Genomic DNA, 16,303 nt, shown 5'->3' with positions numbered 1-16,303 from the left:
TTTACTCTGCTTTTCATTACTCACATCACTATAGTTTATCCGGTTGAGTTTGGCTAACATGATTTCTGGTGTATCAGGCATGACATGGATAGTTTTCTTGTCATTGTCCCAGGCTTCAGTATATAAGCGCTGTCAACAAAATGAAAAACAAATCATTTGACGTTCATAGATTTTTGTCAGTCACCTCTTTTTTATGGAGCAGAAGTAAATTTATTAAAGCTCTATAAATTCCTTCTTTTGTTCCTTATTAAATTCTTTAATTCTTTAGTTGTTAAAGCATTTAACAGCTTTGAAAAGTATAATTGGGTTGTAGTATCAAAATACGTTTGGAAAGAATTATTATCTCATAGCAGTCTTTTTGTTGTTGTTGGTGGTGGTCATGGGGCCTGACCTCTGGGCCTAGGCACTGTCCCTCAGCTCTTCAGCTCAAGGCTAGTACTCTACCACTTAAGCCATAGCACCATTTCCGGCTTTTTCTATTATGTGGTGCTGAGGAATCGAACCCAGGGCCTCATGCATGCAAGGCAAGCACTCTACCACTGAGCCACCTTCCCAGCCCCTTTCATAGCACTCTGCACATTAGTTTAATATTTTTAAGTATTGCTAAAAAACTGACATTTTTGAAAGTAATATAAGCTTTAGAGTGATCTTCAAATACAATAGTTTTGTTGGAATTATTACCTTGTTCTCTGCTTACTTCTTATCACTTATGGAGAAGACTCTTACCTTATTCATATTTATTGCATTGTTCTTGGCCAGCACCTGCTCCAGAGAGTCAGTAATACTGGTAAATTTCAATGTGTCTGGACGCTGACGGTAGATATTATCACTGAGGATCTCTGTGGCCCTTTTGGCTTTAACAACTTCCAAGGAACCAATTGGAACCCAGCCAATGCCTTTCATCCATTCCAGATCTGCCTTATACACATTCTGAAGATCAACAGAGAAGAACTATCTATTAATTACTGCTTCTGATTCATGAAATAAAAAGTACTAATGAATGGACAGAATTCCTAGCATGGTCAATCACTCATCTGTACAATATTATTATTAAGTATATACATATATATTTTTTAGAAATTTTTTGTTATAGAGGATTTCATCAAGAATGATAAAAGCCTTATTAATTAATTAATTAATTAATTAATTAATTAATTTTAATACCTGTCATGGTACTTCAACTTTTGGGTCTGGGCACTGTCTCTGAGCTTCTTTTGTTCAAAGCTAGCACTCTATCACTTGAGCCACAGCTCCATTTAAGCTTTTTTTGAGTAGTTTATTGGAGATAAGAGCCCCACAGACTTTTCATGCCCAAGCTGGCTTCAAACTGGGATCCTCAGCCTCCCAAGTATCTAAGATTACAGAGTGAGTCACTAGTGCCAGGCTTGAAAGCCTTTTTGAAAGACACAGTGCTGCCCTTGAGTGGATCACAAGATTTTTACACAGGAGCAATATTTCATTAGCCTTTGGAAAAATGTGCTTCATAAAACCATATGCACAGGCCAATAATATATAAGCACTGCAATCACAAAACTCTCTTGCCTTAATTTTCATCTTGAAGATTTATAAAAATTAAGAACAAAATACACTAAATATGAAAAGGAAATGTGCTATCATAAAGATACTGTGTATTTATTTAATTTATTTTACCATGCCAATAGGGCATGGCAGGTGTTAGGTATTCAATAATTGGATTTAAAATAAACACAAACCAAGAATGTCTTAGTATTTTCTTGTTAGTAAATATAAAATGTGACCATTTATTAAGTAATACAACATAATACACTTTCCATTCTTTCCATACTACTCTGCTAACACACATACATTTCCAGCTCTTTAGACAAGTTGACAGAGCTATAGTGAGTGTGTGTGTGTGTGTGTGTGTGTGTGTGTGTGTGTGTGTGTGTGTGTGTGTGTGTGTGTGTGTGTGTGTGTGTGTGTGTGTGTGTGTGTGTGCTATTATTAGGGTTTTAAATCTAGGCCTAAATGCTGTCCCTCAGTTTTATCACTCTAAATTAGTGCTCTACCACTTGAGTCACAGCTCTACTCTATTTCTGGCTTTTTGGTGGTTAATTGGAGATAAGAGTCTCATGGACATTATTGCCTGAGCTGGCTTTGAATCATGATCCTCAGAGCTTAGCCTCCTGAGAGTAACTAGGATTACAGGTATGAGCTACCAGCTTGATAGTGATATGCAAATTGTATTTGATTCCAAGAAAGCCTGAATGACTAAAAAATACATACCTATATAGAATTAATAATATATATTTCCTTCTTTGCATAAAACTTTTAGAAGGGAAAACATATTGAAACAGATTATAGTATCTCCAATGGAAACTCCTTTCAGACATTGTACATTGCTTGAAATATACAGATTCCAGTCCCTTGGCACCAATCTAGTGCCAGTCCATTGGCACTGGAAGGCAAGCCTCTGACCTTTTAGCATGAAGAGCCAGCATTAGGGATACTCACATCACTCTGGAGTTCATATGCTTTCCGTGCCTGAATGACATCATTCTGGTCAGGCAGGCAGGTCCATTCATGTAGAAGATGTTTGTAGTCCACATCACTGACCAAGGTCTGACATTTCTTGGCCAAAACAATACCAAGCATGTCTACTGGGCTGCTGTACCTTGTCTTGTATTTCTCAAATTCTTTCTTGTACTCACGGTCGCTCTGTACTTTGGCAATGTGCAGGGACCACATCATCTTGGGGTCATCATGTATTGCACGGGCACCAATGTGGTGACCCAACTGCTTACGATAGGCTTCTTTGTATTTGTACTGCAAGAGCAAACAGAACATAGGGAAGAGGCATTGAGGGCTGTTTTTTCTGTAGGATGCTTTTCTCTACAAGCATTAATTGGAGTTTTTCTCAGCTGAGCTGCAGGAATACTACACATTGGAGAATGCTTACTCCTGAAGCCTTTGGTGGTATGCTTCTTAACACATCTTAACTGAACTCTCTGACAATGCCTTACACATGCCAGAGAATCATGTCCTAACAACAAGTAATAAAGCTGCAGAATGAAAGGGACAGGCCAATCATAGAGACAAGCGATGACAGTGCCTCAGAAGTTCTCACATGAGTGAGAAACGGGCACACACGCATTCACACGGCTCATTAAAATTGTTTTTTTTCCTTTTTTTTTAAAGGATAGATGAAGAAATAGTTTCTTCTATAATCCAGGAAGGGTAGTTTAAAAATGGGTAATTTTTGTGATTTAATGGGTATTGAATTTTAGTTTTGCAAGATAAAAAATAAGCTGAAGATCGATTACACAACAACCAATTTGATTCGTGCCTAGCATCTTTGCTTTGAGTATATCCCAAGCAGAGCTCATGAGAATTTAGGACTCACTCAATAGATGCCCATACAATTGTGAGACATTCACTTCCACTAAGCAGAGGCCTAAAGACATACACTGCAATCGAGACGTGGATACCCTGAGGCCTGTGATCTTTGGCAAGGTATCTACGGACTTAAGTCCCAGCTTATTTGCCTATGTGACAGAGGGTGTTAAGGTAGATGATGACTAAAGAGACTGCCTTCTAGGTTCCAGTAATGAGATTCTCTAAGCAGGTGGCTTGCCCAACAGTCAATAATCAGTGACTGGATCAATTCTTACATCACTGGCAATGTCCCTGGAGGCCTTGGCAGCTACAATAGGAATGGCATCGCTTCTCAAGTCATAGCCTTCTTTCTTGGCTTCTTCCATGGCCTGGCGGTAGAGGCTCTGAGGAGAGAAGTAGTCGTTTTTAGATGGAGAACTCACGAATTTGCTCCCAAACTTTATTTCTGTCAAAAATAGAACATGGACGTTACATGTTTGATGCATTTTTAACACCACAGCTTCGCCTTCTAAAACTCCTTGTAGATTTTAGACATTAAATTGATGACTCTTAATTTTTTTAAATTTTTTTTAGCATTTGCTCTTTTCATAAAACCATCAAGAAATTCTACAGCAGTCAACTCCAAGCTTGAATGAAGAACAATTTTGTTATGTCATTACCTGACGAGATATACCACCACCACTAGGAAAATGTGTCCATAATCAAAGCAAGGCTGAACTGCTGCTTCTGAGTTGATCTATATATATTTATTTGCTCCTTCCTCATTTGTGTCATCTGCTGGAAATTGTTAACAGGCCCAGAGTGATCAATGAGTCACAAAAGCAACAATGCTAAGGTTCTATTTGTTTCTATTGTCTTTGCACTGAGAAAGCACCAGTGCTGGATTCTATAAACGGGCAGACACAGACAGACGGCAAAACATGGGGGTGTCTTGGGACATGGTCTGAACCATACTTCAACAAATCATCAACACCAATATTCTTTAGCCTTTTTCTAGCTTTAAACAAATCTGTTTTCAACAATGTTGACTATTTCTACAACCTTTTAAAACATGAAATCTAAAATAATGGCTAATATTGGTAGTCAATAATCAAAACAAGGTTTTCTTCAGAAAATGTTCTTTTATACAAGCTCTTGCTATGTAGTCAGGCTGGCTTAAAACTCACAGTACTCCTCCTGAGTAGTGATATTATAGCAATGCACCACTATGCCCAGAAAAATATAATTTATAAAATAAATTTTAAACTTAATAAATAAAAATGTATTGTTTATCTTTTTTGGGGGGAGGTCCGGTTGTGGGGCCTGAACTCTGGGCCTGAGCGCTGTTCCTCCGCTCTTCAGCTCAAGGCTAGTGCTCTACCACTTGAGCCACAGCACCACTTCCGGCTTTTTTCTTTTTGCTTATGTGGTGCTGAGGAATCGAACCCAGGGCCTCATGCATGCAAGGCAAGCGCTCTACCACTGAGCCAACTTCCCAGCCCTGTATTGTTTATCTTAAAGAGATTTTTAAATTTTTTATTTTATTGTAAAGATGCTGTACAGAGGAGAAGGTAATGAGTACATTAATTGGCTACCATTGTTACCCTCTCCTTTGTTTTTCTCCTACTATCCCTTCCCTCGCCAACATCTCCTACTCCTCCCACCTTCCCCAAGTTGTAAGATTTAATTTTCAGTATACTGTTGTGTGAGTATCATTGTTGCAATGGGCCATCCTGTGTCCTTGTTCCAGCATTTTGTTTTCCCCTTCTTCTCCCCAAATTGCATAAATGTATATATACATGATGCAGGGCACTGAAGTCAAGTACAGTGTCAACAGGGATATACCATGGGGGAAGAACATAAAAAGAAACCAAAAAAAATTGCATAGTACATTAAGAACAACAACAACAACAAAGAAAAACCTCTTGTGTCTATATCTTGAGGTTCATTTTGCTTAGCATCATCTTTTTTTTTTTTTTTTCAGTTGTGGGGCTTGAACTCTGGGCCTGGGCGCTGTCCCTCAGCTTTTAACTCAAGGCGAGCACTCTGCCACTTGAGCCACAGCCCCACATCTGGTCTTCTGGTGGTTAATTGGAGATAAAAGTCTCATGGACTTTCCTGTCTGGGCTGGCTTTGAACCTCAATCATCGTATCTCAACCTCCTGAGTAGCTAGGATTACAGGCCTGAGCCACTGGTGCCTGGCTACTTAAAAATATTTTTTATGATTTGAAGGAGCACATGGTGCATTGATTTAAAAAGATTTTTATGGCACAAATTGGTTAGCAATTTTTTTCTTAATTTTCTCATTTATGCTTACAGTAACTACTGGGACAGATATACCTTTTTTCTTTTAAAAAATAGTCGATTGTATGTCCCTCCCCCACAGTATAACCCCTGCTTTCACTATATTTGATGTCAGTATAACTTGTGGAGGAGATGGGGAAAAACCAGTTGTTTAAGGATACAGGTGGACCTGTTGCAACAATGAGAAGTACAAGTTGTCACGTCCAAAACAAGCTTTACAACGTAGGTGCGGGGCGGGGGGGGGAAGGTGGGGGAAGGAGAAGGATTGGGATTGGGGGGGAGGCTGGGAAATAAAAAATAAAGAAAAAAAATAAAATGAAAATAAAAAATAGTCAACATAATCATACTCACTGTAGTATATTTTAATATATGTTTTTGTATTTTTAAGTGCATATTTTGTTATTTTGGAAATTTTCAAGCCTATAAGAAAATTATAAGAATGATACACTGAAGATCCAACTGCCAATGTATACACATTTTTTGTCATATTTTGTAGCACTCTCCTGCTCTCCATCTTTTATTTATCTCCATGTTTATTACCTATACTTCTTTTTTATCCTTCTTCCTCTCCTACTCTTGGTAATGGTACTTGGATTTAAATTCAGGGCCTATGTTTGCTGACCTTGCTTGCTTGGCTAGTGCTCTACTACTTGTGCCACACCTGCCACTGGTTTTTGCTGACTAATTTGGAGATGAAATCTAGTAAACTAATTTTCCCTAGCTAGCTTCAAACTGTGACTGTTCAGGTCTCAGCCTCTTGAGGAGCTAGAATTATTGGCATTAGCCACTTGTGCTTGGCTTTTACTTACTTTCGATTGTTGAACTAATTAAGAAAAAATTATAGACATGAAGGTTGCTTATAAATGCTTCATCATGTATCTCCAAGAATAGTTTACAATGTTATTGTCTACTAAACTGTGATTATTTAGAGCTTTTAACCAATTTTTTCAACAGTGCTTTTATATCCATATAGAATTCAATTCAAGAGTTAGTATAAGTTCCAGTTTTTGGTCTATTTTCTCCCTCATCTCTATATAGTGCTTATCCTATTTTAAGACGATGCCAAAGTGTCTATGGAAGGGGGAAGGAGGCTTGAAAGGCAGAAGTACTTCAGGCAGAATATAGAGGTGGAAGTTGAAGGCACTTTAATCATTAGGGCTTTATCTTTCTTATTTGTACTGTTCAGATACTTTTCAGTAAACACAAAATCTCAAATGTAAGAAAAGTTATTAAAAAGAGTGACAAAAACAAAGTTAAATGATGCATTCTAAAGCCCCATTTAAAAAATTATATTGAGTTAAGAATGATGGACTAATATCTGAATTTTAAATATGGTACAGAGGCATTAAGAGATGCTATTGTATATTTATTTTTTTATTATAAAAATAGTGTACAGAGGGATTACAGTTATATGAGTAAGGTAATGAGTATAGTTCCTATTGAGCATTGTTGCCTCCTTCACTATTGTATATTTATAATGTAGATTATTAGGCTATGATAGTTTAATATTCTTTTTTAAGGTGATAGTTTATAAGAAAAAGTTGAAGTAAAAATAAGAATACATTGAGTATTTTCAGATAAAATCCAAAGTTATTTTTCTTAAATTTCCTCTCTAACAGGGAAAACAAATACTTCATCTATTATAATTTCCTATTGCTGCATAAATGATCAAATATGTCTTCAAAGTATAACTGGAGGGAAATGTGTTCAAATTACTCCCTTGTTCCAGGCCAAATTTCTTAATTCTTTCAACATTTAGAGAAGAAATATTGTTTCAGATAGCATAATTATCATTATCTTCGAGGCAACATTTTAAAGTTTATTTAGTATGTTTTTTTAATTCAGGAGAAGTAAAAGAGGTAATAAGGCTCCAAAAGGAAAAAAAAAACAGGCATTTTCAAATTTATTTTACATTTATGGAGTAAAGTATGGGATCCAGATACCATTAACAATATCTTGAGAAGCAAAATTCACACAGGCCATTCTGAAACCTAAACTTCAGAAAACAACTCTTAGGGAATTAACATAATCTTGCAATTTTAATGAAAGTAAATCTAGCTGAAGGTTTTTGAAATTAACAACAACAACAAAATAAGCCCATTATCCTCTTGGCAGTCTGAAAAGAAACCCTACCTCAACACAAACTTGAGGTAAATAAGAGAGAGGCTTAAGAGCTTCTGGTATAGTCTAGAATAGAAGCCAACTCCATCTGTTTTAGTTTAAGTCAATACTTCTCTGGCGAAGTGAATCTCACAGAAAGATTCTATAGCCAAAAGAGAATTGCTCATTCCAAAGAGACTAAAGCTAAAGCCAATCAGATATTTATGACTAGCTTTATCCTTGGGTCTGTTCTGCAGTGTTGAAAAAAAAATCATACCTGTTTTTATTTTATTTGTCAAGGTTACACAATAGAAGTGTGCCACCTAATTAGGCCTCCAACAGACAAAAGTAATTAAAGAGGAATACAATAAATTTGACCAAATCTTCAGAACAAATATCTAAATTTTCAAATGCTGTCAAGCCCTCTCTGCCCAAAAATAAGTCTGCCAGCTGACATCAAAATGTAAGAAATAAGGATTCTTAAATTGATAAGGTAACTTCTTGACTTAGGTGTGATTGACTAAGGCACAAATGCATTTTTTGGACTGCAAAGCTTATTTTTTTCTCTTAGACTGTCATTAACCAATCAATTTCAATGACAAATTTAGCAAGATTAAGACAGGTCATAAAAGAACTTTTTTCATAGTCCTTGACCAATGTGAAAGAATCCTCATTTCAAGCTGGGCACCAGTGGCTCATGCCTAAAATCCTAGCTACTTAGGAGGTTGAGGTCTAAGGATCACAATTAAAAGCCAGCCTAAGCGGAAAGTCTGTGAGACACATCTCCAATCAAATCATAGAAAAATCCAGAAGTGGTGCTATGGCTTATGTGGTAGATTGCTAGCCTGAGCACTCTAGGGATAGTGCCCAAGCCTAGAGTTCAAGCCTCAGGATGGGAAAAAAAAATCTCATTTCAGTTCTTGTTAATAAACCTCAAGTTACTTTGAGTATATTAAGCCAATATAATCTTCATTGTGACTTGAGAGTAAAGAGAAAAAAAATAAAGTTTATTAAGTGAGTCTTTTTGCACCAGTCTCTTTCTAGACATATATATTTCACTTCACTTTGTCATCACAAAAGAATTTCAAGTCAAGGATTTTTTCCCACTTTATAATTGAGGTAATTAAGGACATGTTCAAATAGAACAATTTTCAAACAAGTTCTAACTTGATAAATAGCAATAGTTGTTTTAAAATAAAATGACCACATAGTTCAGTCATTAATATTTAACTATTAGGAATATTTTCCTCCTGTGGTGTAGGCACTCTACCTTTTCCTCTGTGTGTGTGTGTGTGTGTGTGTGTGTGTGTGTGTGTGTGTGTGTGTGTGTGTGTGTGTGTGCGCGCACGCACTCACATGCTGCTCCTGGGACTTGAACTCAGGACCAGAGCTTTTCTTGCTCAAGGTTAGGGCTCTACCACTTGAATCCCAGTTCCACTTCCAGCTTTTGGTGGTCAATCGGCTATAACAGTCTCATGGACTTTCTTGTCTAGCCTGGTTTTGTATTGTGATCCTCAGATCTCAGCCTCCTAAGAAGCTAGGATTACAGGTATGAGCCACTGGTACTCAGCTATCTACCTTTTTTTTGTTTTTTGTTTTTTTGTTGTTTGGGGGGATTTTTGTTGGTCATGGGGCTTGAACTCTGGGCCTAGGGGGCTGTCCCTCAGCTTTTCAGCTCAAGGGTAGGGCTCTACCACTTGAACCACAGTGCCACTTCCGGTTCTGATGGTTTATTGGAGATAGTCTCATGATAGACTTTTCCTGCCTTGGCTGGCTTTGACCACCATCCTCGGATCTCAGCCTCCTGAGTAGCTAGGATTATAGGCTTGAGCCACCAGTGCCCAGCTTCTACCTATTTTTAATATAATGATATCTATATTCAAAGTAAGATAATGAGCATCAAAATAAAACTAAGCTGGAAAAGGGTGATACTGATGCATTGTATCCATAAGCTACTTTGTTAAATGGCAACTCCTTTGTACAACTAAAGGTGATTATTTAAAAAGAGAAAAAGAAAATAAAGCCCCCAAGCAAAACTAAACTAATTGGTCTATACAATGATTCAAATTCCTGACTCTGACATTCCTACATTAGCAAAGATGGATAGTGGCCACAAGAAACAAAGAAACCAAAGGGTCTTACCTCACTGTAGTTTATTTTGTTCTGTCTTGCCAACATAATTTCCGGTGTGTCTGGCATAATATGGATCTGGGTCTTGTCTTTGTCCCAGGCTTCTGTGTATAAGCGCTGTGAAAGATGAGAAGGTTAATGAACTAGAAACAAAATTTTGTTATAAACCAGAGTGTTTCATGCAAGCGGTCCTGGAAACACTGACAGCCAGCCTCTGCTACCTGTGCTGTGTGAGATAGACATTCTTTTCAACCTTGTTGATTTTATGGTTTACTGTAACTAAATGAAAATGTACACTAAGGAAAAACATGTAAACATAAAACAAATACATGTGCATTATGAAGACTCCCACACCTGTATTAAATTAAAGGTATTTCCCAAGCATGCTCATGTATCCATGTTGGCTACAGTAACAAATCCTTCCTGTGATTTTGTTTGATGGGGCTTGTTAGTTACTAACTGAAAATATAGCAGGATATGCCATTTCTAGATTTTCATCATATTTATTTGTTCTATGCTCCCATAGATAGGTACCTAGGAAATAAAGCTTGATATCAAACAATGTATAATGCTAAGAGACTTCAAACAATTTGAGCCCTAAGCAGCTATCCTATGCATAGTGGGTATTATACAAAAGATACCAAAGCAGAAATTCTCCTGCTTGTATTTGGAATTCTCACATAAAGCAATAGAGAACTCAACCAAGTCATTATTTTTTAATAGCAATTTAATTAGATGAAATAAAAAACCTAACCTAATCATAATCATTCATTCAAAATGACATACAGGCCTGTTTTATTTTCCCCTAGGTTGGGAGCTCACCTTGTTCATGTTAAGGGCATTGTTTTTGGCCAGCACCTGTTCCAGAGAGTCTGTCACACTGGTGAACTTCAGCTTGTCTGGAGGCTGGCGGTAGATGTTATCACTCAGGATCTCTGCAGCTCTCTTGCACTTGACCACATCCAGAGACCCAATGGGGACCCAGCCAATGCCCCTCATCCACTGCAGATCGGACTTGTAAATGTTCTGCAGAGATAGAGCACAGAAACAAGTATTATGGAAGTTGTTATATCAAGTGATTTTAAAAAATGCAAGTGATAGAAAAACTTAAATTTTATTGTCCATGCCTTAAAATAAAAGGAAAATTGGACTTAATCTCAAGATACTGCTTTTTTTGGTGTGTGCCAGTCCTAGGGCCTGAGCATTGTCCCTGAGCCTTTTTGCTCATGGCTAGCACTTTACCACTTGAACCAGGGCTCCACTCTTGGATTTTTTTGAGTAGTTTATTGGAGATAGGAGTCTCAAGGACTTTCTTGCCTATGCCAGCTTCAAACCATGATCCTCCAATCTTAGTCTCAGTAGCTAAAATTACACTGTGAGCCACCAGAGTTCAGCTCTGAATTATCTTTTTAAAGTCAAATAAGAGGCATTAAAAATATGAGGAACAGAGACAAGACAGGGCAACCCTTTGAGGACTCTAGCTTGAGACTAATGTCTATGTATTGCTATGCATCACTGCCATGAGTCTGGTTATCATGGATCTCAGGCACTCACATCGCTCTGGAGGTCATAGGCCTGTCGAGCATGGATGACATCATTCTGGTCCGGCAGGCACGTCCACTGGTGCAGGTAGTGTCTGTAATCCGCATCACTGACTAAAGTCTGGCACTTCTTAGCCAGCACCACCCCCAGCATGTCCACTGGGCTGCTGTACTTGGTCTTCCACTTCTCAAAGTCCTTCTTGTATTCCCTGTCACTCTGGATCTTGGCCACATGCATGGACCACATCATCTTGGGGTCATCTTTAATGTCCCGAGCTCCAATGTGGTGGCCTAGTTGCTTGCGGTAACCATCTTTATATTTGTACTGAAAGAAAAGTGGTGTTTCAAAAACAAAAAAAAATGAATAAGGTGAAGAATTTAATTACTTTAAAACTTCATTGTTTTAATATTGTTAACTTGAAGATAAATGGAATATCTAAATATCTTACCTTAAAACTCTTTAACCTAAATTCTGATTAGACTTCACAACAATAATCTAATGGGAAGATAGGTCGAACTACATAATCTTAGGGCTTGCAGACCTAAGTTACTGAAAATAAAGGCAGCAACACTTTTCAGAAAATGAATCATTATTGGTTTGATGTTTTTCCTCATCTTGTGCTAGTGAAATAACCAACCCAGAAATCTTTCATGTATGTGATTTTGGGAACATTATTTCCTGAATCAGCAGATATCATTTCCTGGCTACTTAGCCCTCCCATGCGCCCTCCCATATATGGCTCTGATAACTTTCTCTGGGTTATTAGAGTCCTTGAAATTGACTGGACCTTGTCTCTGATCCTCATGCCCTGCTCTGTTGGAGATCAAATTAGGCTGTGTTTTGCCTACAATTCCTTAAATGAAAAAATAAACTATAACTGAGCAGGAGAACATTTTATTGGTGGGATAAAAAGAGCTGACTCAATACTTTCTCTCTAGGCAAGACTATCACACACATCCTATATATATGTTTACATTGGTCTAAATTCTCTACCAAAGAAGCCACTTCTTTCAGAGACTGCAGAAATCTCAAGTTCACCATTCTTTGTTTTGGTTGTCTTTGTATTTTATTTTGAAAGAACTGAAAAGGGAAGATATCAGATGAGTTTTCAAAGAAAAGGTGTGCAAAAATACAGATTATGTTTTGGGTAAAATGTGAATTTTTCCAGCCTGTGCTAAAGCAGGTCTTTACTGGTGTTGAACCAATGTGTGTAACCAAGCTATGCCTCTTCTAATAGTTCCTTATTTCCATAAGGCTCCATGCTCAAAATATGAAGGTAAATTTTCCACAACTATACATATAAAAAAGTATAGATTTGGATTCAATTTTATATCATAGTTAAGATACTTCCTCCCCTATGAGAGCTAGATAAATTTGAGTTAAAATATGTGTGATTTTTAAGTAAAAAAATTGATTAGAAAAAACAAGTCAATGTTGCTATAACTGGCATCTGGATGGTTCTTCTTGATTAGCTATAAGCTTTCTCCCTACTCGGTTAATCCATATAAATATCTAGATACTCACGTCACTGGCAATATCTCTTGAGGCCTTGGCTGCCACAATTGGGATGGCATCAACTCGCAAGTCATAGCCTTTCTGCTTTGCCTCTTCATTGGCAAGTTTATACAGACTCTAGAGAAAGAGAGTCAAAGAGTTAAAGGAAAAGATCGGACAGCAACAATTTGGAGGGTACTAAGTGACTCACAACATAATTCTGAAAGGAAAAGAAGTAGAAACAATCTAAGTTTCTGGAAACAGTGAAAAGCAAATTAATTACATTATATTATACCCCCCAAAAACCCTTAGCATTAGAAGTAAATGTGATATAAGAATGGATATTAATCTATATTGATATATTAATCTATTTCATATGCATTATTACAGATAAAGATATAATTTGCAGATTAATATATATCAATATACATCAATACACGCTAATATAGATTCATAGACAAAGCATCAATTCATACATATAAATGGAAAGGAAATGACAGAACAATATGTTTAATATTATGCATTCATGTATAAAATATACATACATTTTTGGATTGGACTGTGATTTGAAGTTAAGGCAGTTGTTAGACAGGGGCTCTATTGCTTGAGTGTAACTTCTAGCCTTAAGATATATACTCATTCATTTTTTTACTACTTCAAATGTTATAAAAATTAAGTAACATTTTAATAATATTTTTTAAAACCTAATGCATAATTTAAAATACAGTTAATGTGGCTATAAGCTCAACTTTAAGATTCTAAATTTTAGTTACATAAGATTATAAAACCTGTATCTATAAAATTAAGTTTTACTTGAAACATAACTATTTTTCAGTGTTCTGATAGAAAACACTTCTTCCTCACCTTGAGCACTTTTTAGTAAAGAACCTTTGTCTCTCTTATTCGCTCTGCCCTGAATAGGTACAGTGACTTGCTGACTTATCTGACTGGTGGGGATGGAGTTAGTGGTCATGCTCAGAGCCGTTCAGCTCTCCTGTTCTTCCTTTTCCCAGCTTCATGCCTTGTAAACTGGGCCTCACTCACCTCTACGAGGGTGTGGAGCAGATTGAATGTCCCCATGTAGCTGATACCTGGGCAGAAAATCCTATCTTTGATGTATACTTAGCAGACTCACTTTGCTTTCACAAAATATGTTCCTTAATCTACTTTTAGTATACAAAAAGGGAGAGATTTTGACTTATATTTCTACTTCTTTGTTTTATATCTAAGTTTTATTCAAGACCTGTGTGGGGAATTGGTGTACATTATTATATACCTCATGGGTAGGACTGCCAGATTTAGCAAATGAAAATAGAGCATATCCAGTTGAATTTGAATTTTAGGAAAATAAAAAAGACTGCTTTAGTATCAATGATGAGATAGTATTTTATCTAGTGATCATTAGTTCTTGAAAAGTTCAAAGTACTACTCAGTTTCATTAAAACTGTAGAAATAGCTGTAAACTGAAAAGATAATGTGATGAGTTTGCCTGCAGAATTCTATGAAATACAATATTTAACCCAATGAATGAAAAGTTGGGTAGGTGTTTGAGCCATAGTTACCATGGCAGTGGGATCCAAGAGTTTCCATAAAATCAAGTATTAAAAAAATGATGGCAGCACAGTTAGTATAACAGCACAATTTTTATCCCTACCTCACTGTAGTTGATTTTGTTCTGCCTTGCCAACATGATCTCTGGTGTATCAGGCATTATGTGAATTTGAGTCTTGTCTTTTTCCCAGGCTTCAGTGTATAAACGCTATAAAAGAAGATTTGATTGAAAAATCATTGAGACAAGGACTACAAAAAATCATATTAAAGCAGAGTTATTATTGATCTACTTAGAAAAAAATAAATCAGATTTGGATGTAAGGTATTCCATTAGAGGTTCAAATCTTATTGCTAGTTATCAAGGTTAAAACTCCATAATGACAATTTACCAGAAATGGGGAAAACCCTGGCCTAAAGGCTGTGTGAAAGCCACAGAACCCACAGAATTATTTAGTACATGAGGAAACAAGCATATATGCTTCTCATCAGCTCTTATGAGCTGTCTGCAGCCTGTTAACCTATATTGATCATTTGTCATTTTGTGTCTACAATTTATTTTACAAATAAATATCTAAATGGCTCCTGGCAGAAAGTTTCCCATCTCTGACTCAAAAGATTTTAAGTATGTATTTGAATGTGATCCTGTTCCTACATGGATAATTTTAAATCCATAGTCACTAAAGCTTAACAGCATTTTTGGAATCTTAGGAGGTTGAGGGTGGCTGGGAGCTCACCTTGTTCATGTTGAGAGCATTGTTTTTGGCCAGCACCTGTTCCAGAGAGTCCGTCACACTGGTGAACTTCAGTTTGTCTGGAGGCTGGCGGTAGATGTTATCACTCAGAATCTCCGTGGCTCTCTTACACTTGACCACATCCAGAGACCCAATGGGGACCCAGCCAATGCCCCTCATCCACTGCAGATCGGACTTGTAAACATTCTGAGAAGAGAAAACCAAGGCAGAAACTTCATCAAGACCAAAATAATGTAATATTGCAAATGACACCAACCATGAAGGATGATCCCATTTTTCTAAATAGAAAACAAGCTCACTGTAGTAGGTAGACTAAAAAAGAAATCGTGTTCTAAAGTGACCCAGAAATGTCTCCTAAAAAGTCATCAGATATTTTAGCTCATTAGCTGATACCACCAGTAGCTGTCAATCATTCCAGTGAATGTTATTGTTATATAATGTCCCCATGCATGGGAAAGAACACCAGTGTCAAATAATAGGCTATTAACACATCAATTTTTTCCCTAGCCAAATAAAATGCTCTGCATCTAACAAAGCATCATTTGATGTAGGGAGCAAAGTTATCAATAGAATATTAAATGATATCCAATAGCACATTTAACAAACTGAATAAATGATATGAACAGGAGGATTTTTTGATGGTTGGAGTGACCAGTATTATTGCTTTGTATGTACTTTTTCCTAATATTTCAAAATAACTTCCTTCAAGAAAAGAGAAAGAAGTTAGTGATGTGGAAGCCAGGCGCTGGTGGCTCATGCCTGTAATCCTAGCTACTCAGGAGACTGAGATCTGAAGATCATGGTTTGAAGCTAGCAGAAAAGTCTCTGTGAGACTCTTATCTCCAAATAACCACTTAAAACCAGAAGTGGCACTGTGACTCAAGTGGTAGAATACTAGCCGTAAGCACAAAGAGGTTCAGGGTCAGAGCCCAGGCTCTGAGTTCAAGCCCCACACCAAATCTGAAAAAAAGTGATGTGGAATTTCTGATGCCCCAAGGCAGACCCTTGATAGATATAATACTATTCGAGAGTCAGGGCAATAAATGACTATGTTATTGGTCCAGGCTCCCCTACCAAGTTCTCAGGATAAGAAACA

At 37.0% G+C, this 16,303-nt stretch overlaps 1 protein-coding gene across 16 annotated transcripts in view; it reads right to left on the bottom strand.

The window, feature by feature from the left end:
• Neb (nebulin) overlaps positions 1 to 16,303 on the bottom strand; it is a 214,272-nt gene that overhangs the window by 103,793 nt on the left and 94,176 nt on the right. For all 16 annotated transcript variants that reach the window (XM_070023306.1, XM_070023324.1, XM_070023348.1 and 13 more), the window contains exons 66-75: positions 15,190 to 15,393; positions 14,559 to 14,663; positions 12,935 to 13,042; positions 11,423 to 11,734; positions 10,691 to 10,894; positions 9,881 to 9,985; positions 3,630 to 3,737; positions 2,473 to 2,784; positions 727 to 930; positions 25 to 129 (exon numbers count right to left, since the gene is read on the bottom strand). In XM_070023306.1, the coding sequence (XP_069879407.1) occupies positions 25 to 129; positions 727 to 930; positions 2,473 to 2,784; positions 3,630 to 3,737; positions 9,881 to 9,985; positions 10,691 to 10,894; positions 11,423 to 11,734; positions 12,935 to 13,042; positions 14,559 to 14,663; positions 15,190 to 15,393 (1,767 nt within the window). The remainder of the gene's footprint in view (positions 1 to 24; positions 130 to 726; positions 931 to 2,472; positions 2,785 to 3,629; positions 3,738 to 9,880; positions 9,986 to 10,690; positions 10,895 to 11,422; positions 11,735 to 12,934; positions 13,043 to 14,558; positions 14,664 to 15,189; positions 15,394 to 16,303) is intronic.

Source organism: Dipodomys merriami, unplaced genomic scaffold, assembly GCF_024711535.1.
Source record: "Dipodomys merriami isolate MVZ:Mamm:240054 unplaced genomic scaffold, mDipMer1.0.p SCAF_1, whole genome shotgun sequence".
Taxonomy (NCBI): domain Eukaryota; kingdom Metazoa; phylum Chordata; class Mammalia; order Rodentia; family Heteromyidae; genus Dipodomys; species Dipodomys merriami.
The sequence above is the reverse complement of the archived record's forward strand: the minus strand, read 5'-3'. Positions and strand labels throughout refer to the sequence as shown.